The following is a 12,976-nucleotide window of genomic DNA, read 5'->3' as shown; positions in this document are numbered from 1 at the left end:
CTCATTAGAGGCCCTTCTTAGTATGGTACATAAAAAGGATTTGGATTTAATAGTAACAGCTCTAGACGGGCTAGCTGGCCCACAGAGGTCAGGAAGACAGAATTATGCACAGGCCACTGGTGATTCCCACAGCAGGGCTCTGAGAGCCAGGAGACATGAATTCTGTTCTTCTAAGTCCAGAAGTCAGAAAACCAAAACATTCCTCCCAGTCGCTCTGCCACAAAACCTCTGAAGCGGAACCTCACCCCTGAGGGCAAAATTGAGGCTACGGATCCCCACCCACCTAGCCTTCCAAGGGCTCTACTGTCCCAGGGGTCATTCAGTCCAACTCACCAAGGGAGCAGGGCCGCCCATCAGGCTCATCAGGACAGGCACACACGAAGTCTGAGGCTCTGGCAAAGCAGAGGTGGGTGCAGCCACCATTGTTCACCCCACAGGCATTGGTCCCTGGAGGAAAAGCAGATGAATGTTTGATCTGAGACAGAATCTGGTCTCCCAATGTAATACTTCTCAAAAAAAGAGGAAGTCTAGGGCTACCCCACTCCCAGGGACTAGGGGGCAGGGAGGCCTCACAGCATCATGTGAACCAAATGGCTCTCCTTGTGGCCCTAACTGTCTTGGTCACTAACAGTCTCTGTACCCAGAAGCTCACCAGTCTGCCGTTGAGGGGAGACCACGATGATGTCCATGAGTCCTTCCACATTTGCCAACACCGTCTCCTTGCTGCGGCCTGAGTACTTGTCAACACGCTGGATTGACTTGGTCTGCCAGTCTGTCCAGTAGATCCACCTGTCCTGCTGCTCAGTAGAGGAACCCAAAAAAGAGTAAATACCCAGCAGTCAGACCCTGGCACAGTGCCTGTGCCTCGGTATGGGCTGTTCTCTTTGCTGAAATGCCCTCTTTTTCTTATCCCTCATATCAACTTCTCTGCATCCGCTGATAGGACTTTGTCCAGGAACTCTCCCCAGATCCAGAGAGTTCACCATTCTCTCCTTATACTTTCTGTACCTTGTAGTCATTTTACAAGTGAGTTTTGACATTCTACAGTAACTTGTTTACATGTTTGTCTGTCTTACCAGATTAGGCTCAAGAATGAGGGCCAGTGTTGTGGCATAGGAGGTAAAGCCACCGCCTGGGATGCCAACATCCCTTATGGGCACTGGTTTGTGTCCCAACTGCTCTACTTCCCATCCAGCTCCCTGCTAATGGCCTGAGAAAAGCAGCAGAAGATGGCCCAAGTGTTTGGGGCCCTGCCACCCACATGGGAGACCCAGATGAAGCTCCAGGATCCAGCCTGGCCCAGTGCTGGCTGTTGTGGCCATCTGGGGAGTGAACAAGCAGATGGAAGATCTCGCTGTTGTTTCTTCCTTTTCCTGTAATTCTGACTTTCAAAATAAATAAATAAAACTTTTTTAAAAATAATAAACACAAAGACAAGAATGTGTTTCATTCATCTCTGAATTTGTAGCACCTCACACTCAGTAGGTTGGCTGAGTGGTTCCAAACCTAGCAAATCTGAGGTTCTTCCAGGTCCCTGACCTTTCTGGTCCTCTTCTCAGGGGCTTGGCCCAAATTATCCACTTACTTCTTTGAACAGTTTCCTTCTAACACAATGATCATGAAATTCTCAACTGGGGTGGGGAGGGGCAGGGAAAGGGTTTCCCCTCCCAACCTGTGGTATGATATCGGAAACTTGCAGACTGACAAACTGTTCAGTCCTAGCCTGCAGGTTCACATTTGGAATATGAAAAAGAAGCAGCAGCAGCAGCCTGTCATTGAGTAAAGCCAGGTGATACCTTTTTTGGCTGGTTGGGTACAATAGAGAAAACATAGTGAATGATGCTTCTCAAAAAAGGACAAAGATTTTTAAATGATTAATCATCCCTGTGTTGGGCCCCAGCTTAGTAGAAGTGCTTTTTCCTTCCCTCAAATTATTTTACAATGTTAGAACTCCAAAAATGACAGCTGGCTATAATGTAAATGGTGTGTAATAACATGCATTTAGTGTTTAGCACGTGCCAGGTACTATACTGATGCTTGCTCAGGTTCAGTTTCTTCTTCCAAGTTACACAGTTTTTTTCATAATATAGACAGGTATCTGGCTCATTGCAGGTACTCAAAACTCTGGCTCTCAGCCACTGCACCTACTGGCACTAAATGAGCCCCTTGAGCTCTTACGCAGGAGCTGTGCACAGCACTAAGATCAACAGGGGTGCTTAGAAAACTGAATTTTCTGGGGGCTGGTGCAATGGCTTAGCAGGTAAAGCTGCTGCCTGCAGTGCCTGCATCCCATATGGGCGCCGGTTCAAGTCCCAGCTGCTCCACTTCTGATCCAGCTCTCTGCTGTGGCCTGGGAAAGCATGGAAGATGGCCTAAGTCCTCTGGCCCCTGCACCCATGTGGGAAATCTGGAAGAAGCTCCTGGCTCCTGGCTTCAGATTGGCACAGCTCCAGCTGTTGCGGCCATCTGGGGAGTGAACCAGCAGATGGAAGACCTCTCTGTCTCTCTGCCTCTCCTTCTCTCTTTGTGTAACTCTGACTTTCAAAAAATAAATAAACCTTTTAAAAAAAGGGAGAGTATTAAAATTTTTTTAAAAAATTAAAAAAAGAAAAATGCATATTCTGGGCTCAGCCCTCATGAAGTACATTCTCTATCACCAGGACCCAGGAACCCACACTTGAACAAGCTCCACAGCTGACTGTGTACACCGTTATTCGGTGTTGGAGCACAGAAGTGGTGGGTCATGAGTAGCAGGGAGCTTGGTGGTAAGGCTTCAGGGAACAGGAAAAAACCCTAGAATGAGCTTTTACAGCATACCTCTTCACTGACAACAACTAGAGCAGAGGTTGAGAACCCCAAGGAAGCACTCTCGTCAAGGAGGTTTAGTTACCTCTCTCCTGAGCCAGTACCTGTGTGAGGGCAAAGGGGTGGGACACATGGCTGACCAGGACCTGCCGTAGCTTCCCATTAAGGTCAGCACTCTCAATCCGGTCCAGATGTGCATCTACCCAGTAGATCCTGTCAAGAAATGGAGAGAAGGGTGGCTGCTCAAAACACCTGCCAGGGAACCCAGCTCTTGCCCTTAAGGAACAATGTGTCCCCTCCTGAGCTTAACTGGCAGGTACTCTGAGCAGTCAAGATGCACCTGTGATGAGAGGGCATTCTAAGCCCCAAAGCTCAGTTATGATTCCTAAGCAAGGAAGCCAGGGTTGTTGTGGAAGGGGTAGAAAAGGACCCACCACCCAGTCTCATCTTCCACTTGATCGCTCTCTGACTCCCACCCAAGAATTTAAGCCCCGATTCTTCCGAGTGGTCTTAAGAAGTGACCTCAGTCTACATGGACCCCACTGAGGTTGACAAGAGAGAGCATCCTGCCACTGTGCCAGGTGACTTTGATCCCTTTATTTTCTTCTGTGGGCAGAAAGGGGAACAGACTGCTTCCACGCCCCTTTCGCCCTCTTCTCCAATCCTCTAATTATTTTTAGTCTAAGACTAGGAGCTGCAAATCCCAGTGCCTGAAGGGGTAAGCCAAGTAACAAACATAAGCATCAGCTCTGAGTGGATGGGAGGGAGTGGAGCATGGTCCAGCCAGGAGACGTGTTCTGCAAAACGCCCTCCCATTAAAAACAGGGACACATGTGAGCCAAACAGACAAAACCCAGGGAAGGGGGCATGCGCATGTGGCCTGGCAGTTAAACTGACAGGGTGCCTGTGTCCCCCACAGGAATGCCTGGGTCTGATATGCAGCTCCTGGTCTTGCTTCCTACTAATCTGAGGCACTGTGAGGCAGACGGCTCCAGGAACTACATTCCTGACACCGACACGGGAGACCTGGATTGCATTCCTGGCTCCTGGCTTTGGTCTGGCCCAACCCTCGCCATTGCAGGCATCTGGGGGGAGTGAACCAGTGTCTGGGGAAGCTCTCTCTCTCTCTTAAATTTAAAATAAAATAAAACCCATCTAGTGTGGACGGCTGGATTCCACAGCCACTGCTCTGACGTGCTGCCTTCTCTTTCTCACTGTTTTTGCTTCCCACCTATCAAGGAGCTTTCTATCTTTTCCTTCCCCCTACTTCAATCTCCAACATCCTCCCTTCTGCCCACCCAGTGTCTAGGGGGCTGTCTGGGCCAAGATTCCTACCTGCGGGTATCGTAGTCCAGGGTAAGGCCATTGGGCCAACCCAGGTCTGTGTTGATGAGGACCTTCCGCTCAGAGCCATCCAGGTGTGCCCGTTCAATCTTGGCGATGTGGCCCCAGTCTGTCCAGAAGAGGTACCTGGGACATAACAGGGCCACCATCACCAAGGCATGGAGAAATGGCACTCAGAGGTTGAGAGAAGACAGGGGCACAGCATATGACAATACCATCATCATATAAGCATCCCTGCCAAGGGCTTTTCTTCCACTGACCCTTCTTGCCTGTATCTTTTTTCTGCTGGCCATCAACTTACCCCTTCCTGGGGAAGACGGCAATGGCCCGGGGCTCATCCAGGCTGTTGTTGATCAGCACTTTGCGGCAGGAACCATCTAGTCTTGAGGCCTCAATGGTATTTCGACCGGTGTCCGTCCAATACAAGTTTCTGGCCACCCAGTCCACTGCCAGCCCATCAGTGGTCTTCAGCCCACGCCCAATCACTGTCTCCATGTTGCTGCCATTCAGGTCTGCTCGCCTTGGGGAGAACCCAGGGTTGGATGAGTGACCAGATTGTAATCAAGAATACACTGAAACTCTTGTCATCCATGTTCCCCTACTGGACCTTAAGCTCCAGAGAGAAAGAGACCAAGTATCTAATAGTAGCTTCTCCAGCACCCAGCACAATAAGTGCCCAGTTAAACATCTGTAGAATGAATGAATGGTTAGGAGTGTTTCCAGCTAACTTAAAATAGCAAGGGGTTTGAGCCCATGTCTTGCCAGAAGACAGGTTAATCATTTCTCATATATTCAAAAGAGACAAGGAGTGGTGATTATAAGAAAGGCAGATTTTCAAAACCTAGATGTGCATTTTTACAGCAGACTTCGAACAGAGAACTCAACCTTAGGTTGGAGAGCATGTTATCGTCACCTGGGGGGCTTCTCCAGATGGCACATGCCCACCTGCTCCCAGCCTGTGACTCTATCACACCCCTCAGGGAGAGCCAGGAGGAATGTTCCCTATTCCTCCACCTGAGGCTCTCTGCCATGGGAAACCATACTCACCTGTGGCAGGATATCAAAACAGCTTTGTAAACCACCACAAGCCTTGGCATTTGCCTAGGGCTCCTGTACTAGCTACAGCCTACTAACCAGTGAGTCCTAGGGGATTCTTGGAGCTCCCTCATGGTCCCATGGTAGGTGTGCAAGGCTCTAGGTCCTGGCCTGACTCTGTTTTACATACTAGCCTGACATATAATTTTTAAACAAACAAAACAAAAACCTGGAACTCGGCTCTAAGTGGTAATAGCACAAAATGAACGAGTCAGAATTAGAATCCACTATCCAAATGACCAAATCAGCCAGTCTGTTTGAGGAACACAGAACGGACCCCTGCCCAGGAGGGAGGAGAAGCGTGTCTGTGTCCTCCGGAGGACTAAGCCCTACTCATACCTGATGACATCCAGGAACACATCTGTGTAATAGACCTTTCCATCCACACTGTCATAGTCCAGGGAGATGACATTGTTGAGCTCAGGGACAGGGACATGCACGTCTGTGTGGTCACTGGTGTCCAGTGAGATACGCCGGATGGAGCCACGGCTGGAGAAGAGCAGGTAGGTCTCAGGAGAGGGATCACAGGACTTCCCATCTCCCTTCAGCTGGATGCCAGTGGGGCAGGCGCAGGAGAAGCCCAAAGGCCGAGGCAAGCAGAGGTGGGAGCAGCCGCCGTTTCTCGAGCCGCACTTGTTAAAACCTGGTGATGAAAGACAGAAGCACAAGCTTTCACACCCAGCGTGGAACTCTGTCGGAACATCACAAAGGTCCTACTTTCTCATGCTGGCTCCTTGCTGTTCTAAGTGACAGAATTCAGTGTTGGGCAGCCATGAGGCAGAAGGAGTGCCTCCAGGAGTCCTTTGAAGGTGACAGCATCGGGCAATGTTATCCTAGCCACACTGGGGGAGCGCAGCCCGATCCTGGAAGGGGGTCTAGGTGGGTGGCTGTCTCTCTGACTGCAAAGGAGTTCTGTGCACTAGATATCTCTATGTGCAGACAGCCCCAGGAAGCCTGAGGCTCTGACTCATGGCCCCAGGGGTCTTCTCACCCAGTGGCTGTGCCCGATCCACAGCCTGGATGTCCATGAGGCCTGGCAGGTTGGACCTCACCAGGATGACATTGCTGCCAGTGCCCTTGTCAGCACGATGGATGCTACGGGTCTGCCAGTCAGTCCAGTAGATGTAGGAGTCAAGCAGGGTCAGGCCATACGGGTGCTGCACTGGTGACACCAGTGTGTGCCGATTGGCACCATTTAGGTCAGCAGCCTCAATTCGCTACAGAGGAAGGAGAGGAGGAGGTGGTAGCTGACCGAGAGCCCTCAGTGGGGCTCCTGGTCAGCCTCTCCCATTTTCCCAGGTTTCTAGGAGGTGGCAGGCACAGAGCTCTCACCTCAGTGTGAGCATCAGCCCATAGCAGTTGGGAACTGGTCTTGTCCACTGTCAGTCCATTGGGCCATCCTAGGTTGTTGTTGATAAGCACAGTGCGGTCTGAGCCATCCATTCCAGACCGCTCTAACTTGGCGTTCTCCCCCCAGTCTGTCCAGTACATGAACCTGAGTGAAGAAGAATATTAACTGGTTATACCAGCAGCCACCATGTACCAGGAGCACTTATGTCATGCTACACACTTTGCAAAGTACTTCACGTACATTCTCTCACTTAATCCTCACAGGGACCACAAAGTATGCATTTTCCCTGTCACCTCCCTTTTATAGGTAAGGACACTGAAAGGTGGAATACAAGATCCAAAGTGATGCAGTTGATACATGATCAAAGAATTTGAATTCTGCTTTTCTGACTCCAAGGCTTATGCTTTTATTTATTTATTTATTTATGACTATTTTCTTTTTTTTTTTTTTTTTTACTTTTTTTTTCTCCCTCTCCAAAGAAATCTTTTATTTAAGGAATACAGACTTCATGGATTTCATAAGTACAACTTTAGGAATTTAGTGAACAAGGCTTATGCTTTTAGTCTCCACACTATACACGAGGGAATGGAACGGCCCCAGGGAGGTGGGCTACAGTGACCTTCACGGCTCAGTGTTCCTGTGATGCATGCTCGCTCTCCATTCACCCCACCCACAGCCCCAGCCGGGCTGGCCCAGCCTGCTCCCCAGAGTGACAGAGCCACCTCTCACCCCATCTCGTGGTATAGTACAATGGCCCGGGGACTGTCAAGGTTCTGCCACACCAACACTTTCCGCATGGACCCGTCCAGGTTGCCCACTTCAATCCGGTTTGTTCCCGTGTCTGTCCAATACACCTTCCGGCCAATGGCATCCACCGCGAGCCCATCTGTAGTCTGTAGCCCTGCAGGAGGTCAAAAGAGCACATTGGCTCCTGATTTAACACAGATGGACTATTTCCCTAGCTCTGCTCCCAGACAGGTGATCAGTGAGCTGGGAGGAAGGCCCACCTGTGGTGATGATGTCCTCGTGCTGTGAACCATCCAGGCTGGCACGGCTGATCCTGTGCAGCGTGCTGTCAGACCAGTACACTTTTCCTGGAGAGGGAAGGCTTCACTCAGCTAGGCCCTCATTCCCACAATGGATACACACAGCTGATTCATGCCCAGAGACATGAACCTTACCCTGAGAGAGCCCATAATGCTTAGTAGAGAAAAGCAAGAAAGATGTAGAAATAACATAGCAGGGTAGCTCTTGGAAGGAACTGAGAGAGAAGGGCCCCAAGCCATACCCTTGTACCCAAAGAAAGTGTCGTAGAGACAAGGACAGGGGCCAGAGGAATGGGAGTCCCCAGACTCTTAGCAGCAGGCAAAAGGGATGGGAAGAGAAGGCCACAGCAGGTGACCTCAGGCAGACAGAGAGCCAGGTGGGAGGGGAGGACCACACAGACCTTCCTGGGGGTCCACTCCAATGGCAATGGTGTTCTTCATGGTCATGTTGATGGGTACCACCACATCAGCAAAATAAGGGATGTCCAGGGAGACCATGCGTATGTCTATCCTCCTGGCGAAGATGAGGAAACTGTTCATGCCTGCCCAGGTAGGGAGAAAAGGAGGGAGGACAATCACGCTAGCACAGCCACCAGGAGGATTTGGAGTCAGGCAAACAGAGGCTCCTGTCCTGATCCTGCTAATTTCCAGCATGTGAGCCTAGCCAAGTTATTCAAACTATTCAAGCCTCAGTTTCCTCACTTATAAAACGGGGGTGGCCATAGGGATTAAAAGAAGTCATGTAGCCGGCGCCGCGGCTCACTTGGTAATCTTCTGCCTGTGGCGCCGGCACACCGGGTTCTAGTCCCGGCCAGGGTGCCGGATTCTGTCCCAGTTGCTCCTCTTTCAGTCCAGCTCTCTGCTGTGGCCTGGGAAGGCAGTGGAGGATGGCCCAAGTGCTTGGGCCCTGCACCTGCATGGGAGACCAGGAGGAAGCACCTGGCTCCTGGCTTCGGATCAGCGCATCGCGCTGGCTGTAGCGGCTATTTGGTGGGTGAACCAATGGAAAAGGAAGACCTGTCTCTCTGTCTCACTGTCTCACTGTCTAACTCTGCCTGTCCAAAAAAAAAAAAAAAAAAAAAAAAGTCATGTACATAAAACACTTAGCCTTAGATCACAAACATTCATAAATTATACCTAATTAATTATTAATATTACAGAAGTGGCTCTCTCTCAAGTTTTTTTTTTTTAAACTTATTTATTTATTTTAAAGGCAAAGCAATAGAGAAGGAAAGAGAGACAGAGAGAAAGACTAATCTTCCATCTGTTGGTTCATTAACCAAAGGCTGTAATAGCCAGATCAGGGCCAGGCTGAAGCCAGGAGCCAGGAACTCCATCCTGGATTTCCACATGGTGGTAGGGGCCTAAGTATTTATAACATCATCTGCTGCCTCCCAGGCACATTAGTGGGAAACTGGATTAGAAGTAGAGGCAGGGGGCCAGCACTGTGGCGTAGCAGGTAAAGCCACTGCCTGCAGTGCCGGCATCTCATTTGGGCGCTGGTTTGAGTCCCGGCTGCTCCACTTCCAATCCAGCTCTCTGCTATGGCCTGGGAAAGCAGTAGAAGATGGCCCAAGTCCCTGGGCCCCTGCACCCAGAGGGAGACCCAGAAGAAGCTCCTGCTTCCTGGCTTCAGATCAGCACAGCTCCAGCCATTGCAGCCAACTGCGAAGTGAACCAGTGGAAGGAAGACCTCTCTCTCTCTCTCTCTCCCTCCCTCTCCCCTCTCTCTGCCTCTCCTTCTCTTTCTGTGTAACTTTAACTTTCAGGTAAATAAATAATCTTAAAAAAAAAAAAAGTAGAGGCAGGAGTTGATTCCAGCATAGGGTGTGAGAGTCCCAAGTAGTAGCTTACCTCACTGTACCACAAAGCCCCATCCCACAGGGAAACTTGATTTCCAACATCTGGGTAGCCAGGTCCTCCTTCTGGGACCCTCCAAGGTCATCACATAGGTTGTGCATTCACAAAAGTGGAACTTTTAAGGGGAGTAGTTATCATTACATTGTACATACATATTTTTATATTTAGTAGCCAATTTTGAGCAGATGGAAGAAAGTGTTTTGTTCTAACCAAATCAGTATATGATGATAATTTCCTAGTAATTGAAACTAAAGCATCTTGAGAAAGGAGCATCTTTTTCTAATATGCATGAAGGCACCACAAAAGTCAGGTCCTGTCCAGCTCCCCTGGATCTCTTCCCCTTTCCTAAAAACCTGGAAGCACCAGGGCTCCTGGATTCTCAGACCATACTGGCACCCATCTGCAGAGAAGGAAGACAGCTCTGCCCATCCACAGAGGCTTTACCCAGATCTGTGATGCTTCCACTAACCTGGTGAACAGGTCTTGCCATCAGGAAGCAGGTTGATGCCTGTGGGGCAAGTACAGCTAAAGCCATTTGGATTTGGGGACCGAAGACACAGGTGGCTGCAGCCACCGTTCTCCACAGCGCACGGTGTAGACACTAGGAAGGAAGAGCTGGGGGTCAGTGGGAAGGGCCACCACACAGGAAGGCCAAGGAGGATCTCGTGCAGGCTGTGGGCTGCTCACCTGGAGGCCGCCGGCGATGGAAAACGTGGATGTCCATCAGGTTCTCCAAGTTCTCCTGCAGGGTCTCCCTGTCTAGTCCTGTCAGCCGGTCAGCACTTTGTATACTCTTGGTCTGCCAGTCTGTCCAATAGATGCGCTCTCCATAGAGGGTCAGTCCAAATGGATGGGGGAGCTGGCTTCCGATCAGCACCTGTCAGGGCCCCAGCAGGGTCCAACAGTACAGAGCAGTGGTCATGGTTTGGCGTGGAGTCAGAATGCAGCTCTGCCAGCACCACCTACTGTGTGACCTTGAGCAAGAACTAGTTACAGTATCTAAGCTTTAGTCTACCAGTCTGTGAGTGTTTGGCTCCAAGTGCCAAGCAATGATTGTAAAAGATCATGTGTTACTTACAGAAGCTCAAAATATGTCTGCACAAATTACTTTTTTATTATAAAAGGAAAAATAGCAACTTTCCAGTAGACATCACCATTACCATGCAATCAAAGTAAAAGTCACAAAGGGACAATCCAATATTTTGTCTACTGATGAGATGCACTGAAAATCCAAACCATGACTTCATTTAATGTGGTACTTCGGCCCCAAATGCATAATTGGAATCAAGTCACAAGGAAACACCAGACAAAACCAAATGGAAGCATATTCTATAAAATACCTGGCCTTTAGTCTTTAAAAATGCAAAAATCAAGAGAGATACTGAAAGGCTGACATAGTATTTAAAGAGATGAATGTGAAGACAACATTACTAAACACAATAGGTGATCCTGGATTGCATCTTAGACTAAAAGAAAATAAAAAGAAAGAAAAAAAGTTTTTGAGGACATTGTCAGGGCAATTGGTAGTGAAATGGAACACAGACTGTTTACTGATTTTGATAATTCTATAGAGGTTATATAAGATGGTATCTTTGTTCTTAGAAAATATGTGCTGGAATATTTTGGAGTCAAGGGAAGAATGTCTCCAATTTACTCTCAGATAGTTCAGAAAGATACCAGTGTGTGTATGTGTGTGTGTGTGCATATGGAGAACGAGAGAAAATGGTAAAGCAGAGGGGGCAAAATGTTGGTTATTTTGATTTTTTTGACAGGCAGAGTGGATAGTGAGAGAGAGAAAGGTCTCCCTTTTTGCCGTTGGTTCAGCCTCCAATGGCCGCTGCGGCCGGCGCATTGTGCTGATCCGAAGCCAGTAGCCAGGTGCTTCTTCTGGTCTCCCATGCGGGTGCAGGGCCCAAGCACTTGGGCCATCCTCCACTGCCTTCCCGGGCCACAGCAGAGAGCTGGCCTGGAAGAGGGGCAACCGGGATAGAATCCGGTGCCCCAACCGGGACTAGAACCCGGTGTGCCGGCGCCGCAAGGCAGAGGATTAGCCTGTTAAGCCACAGCGCCGGCCGGTTATTTTGATCTTTTTACTATTCTCGCAACCTTTTGCAGGTTTGAAATTACACCAAAATAAACAATAACAAGAATTAGAGAGAGAGAGAGAGAGATTGCTGATGGCCCTTTGTGTAACTGGTCATTAGTATCAGTTGCGATGGTTAATAGGCAAAGTCTGTGCATTTATACCCCCGTTGCACTATGCACACAAATGCCTGGTTTGCTCCACAGGGTGGCCACAGACTCAGAGAAAAACAGCCTATGCTCCTTGCCTGCCCTGTAACCTCTGGGTCCCTCCAGCTAGGGTTGGCAGCCAGGCAGGGGTGCTGTCCTGGAGGCTTCAGGACTGTGGGAAGATGCTATAGTGACACACTTACCTTCCTCTTGCTGCCATCTAGTCCAGCAAATTCAATGGTCTTCATGCCAGCATCAGCCCAGTACAGCCGCTGAGACCCATAGTCAATGGCTAATCCATTAGGCCAAGTCAGATTAGAAGAGATGATGACCTGGCGGCCCGAGGCATCCATGCCAGCTCGTTCAATCTTGGGGCTTGCACCCCAGTCAGTCCAGTACATGTACCTGGGTGAAGACAAGGGAGGTTTTGCAATCTTCCAGTTGACACCCAGTGGAGATGCAGGGTCTCTGCCTGCAGTAGCTGCCCTGGCCTCTGGCCTCAGTGCTCAGTCCAGCCTTGGACTCACAGCTGTCTCTGAAGGCTTCATCTCTTCTGTCAGTATCAGAAGTTACCCCCAGGGTCTTGAGAAAGACAGAGGCCATGGCTCAAGGAGTTGATAACAAATAACTAACTTGAAAGAAGGGAAGTGAGAAAACGGAATAAGAAAAAGTTTACAAGTATTCCTGGTCCACAGAGGAGACGAGGTTGTCACTACCCTTATGGATTCTACAGTGGCTCTTGCTTTCTTGGAGTGCGTGTAAGATCTGGCTACTCTCCATAATCTCCAGACTTCCTCTGGGACTGGGTCCTGGGGGTGGGTGGAGCCTGGTCCACAGGGGCAGCACTCACCCGCCCATGGGTTCCACCACAATGTCCCGAGGACGATCAAGGTTCTCCCAGATGAGTACTGTCCTCATGCTGCCATCTGTGTTGGCCACTTCAATCCGGTCTGTACCTAGCAAGAAACAAGGGACAAAGACATGAACTCCTGTCTTCTCTATTCATCCTTACACCTTCCACGACCAGCACAGAGTCTGGTATGCAGTAGGCACTCAATAAAGATTTTGTGGGACAGGCATTGTGGTGTAGCAGGTTAGGCTACTCCTTCAGATACCAGAATCAGTGCCAGTTCACATCCTGGCTACTTCACTTCCAATCCAGCTTTCTGCTAATGTGCCTAAGAAAGCAGTGGAAGATGGCCCTAGTGCTTGGGCCCCTGCCACCCACGTGGGAGACCTGGAT

At 49.6% G+C, this 12,976-nt stretch overlaps 1 protein-coding gene across 1 annotated transcript in view; it reads right to left on the bottom strand.

The window, feature by feature from the left end:
- LRP4 (LDL receptor related protein 4) overlaps nucleotides 1–12,976 on the bottom strand; it is a 57,896-nt gene that overhangs the window by 13,239 nt on the left and 31,681 nt on the right. Inside the window, exons 20-34 of the mRNA XM_062197482.1 lie at nucleotides 12,584–12,689; nucleotides 11,937–12,138; nucleotides 10,189–10,378; nucleotides 9,971–10,102; nucleotides 8,043–8,183; nucleotides 7,603–7,689; nucleotides 7,325–7,496; nucleotides 6,577–6,739; nucleotides 6,236–6,461; nucleotides 5,584–5,887; nucleotides 4,451–4,669; nucleotides 4,141–4,275; nucleotides 2,910–3,018; nucleotides 653–797; nucleotides 334–447 (exon numbers count right to left, since the gene is read on the bottom strand). Coding sequence (XP_062053466.1) covers nucleotides 334–447; nucleotides 653–797; nucleotides 2,910–3,018; nucleotides 4,141–4,275; nucleotides 4,451–4,669; nucleotides 5,584–5,887; nucleotides 6,236–6,461; nucleotides 6,577–6,739; nucleotides 7,325–7,496; nucleotides 7,603–7,689; nucleotides 8,043–8,183; nucleotides 9,971–10,102; nucleotides 10,189–10,378; nucleotides 11,937–12,138; nucleotides 12,584–12,689 — 2,445 coding nt within the window. The remainder of the gene's footprint in view (nucleotides 1–333; nucleotides 448–652; nucleotides 798–2,909; nucleotides 3,019–4,140; nucleotides 4,276–4,450; nucleotides 4,670–5,583; nucleotides 5,888–6,235; nucleotides 6,462–6,576; nucleotides 6,740–7,324; nucleotides 7,497–7,602; nucleotides 7,690–8,042; nucleotides 8,184–9,970; nucleotides 10,103–10,188; nucleotides 10,379–11,936; nucleotides 12,139–12,583; nucleotides 12,690–12,976) is intronic.

This window comes from Lepus europaeus, chromosome 7 (genome assembly GCF_033115175.1).
Source record: "Lepus europaeus isolate LE1 chromosome 7, mLepTim1.pri, whole genome shotgun sequence".
NCBI lineage: Eukaryota > Metazoa > Chordata > Mammalia > Lagomorpha > Leporidae > Lepus > Lepus europaeus.
The sequence above is the reverse complement of the archived record's forward strand: the minus strand, read 5'-3'. Positions and strand labels throughout refer to the sequence as shown.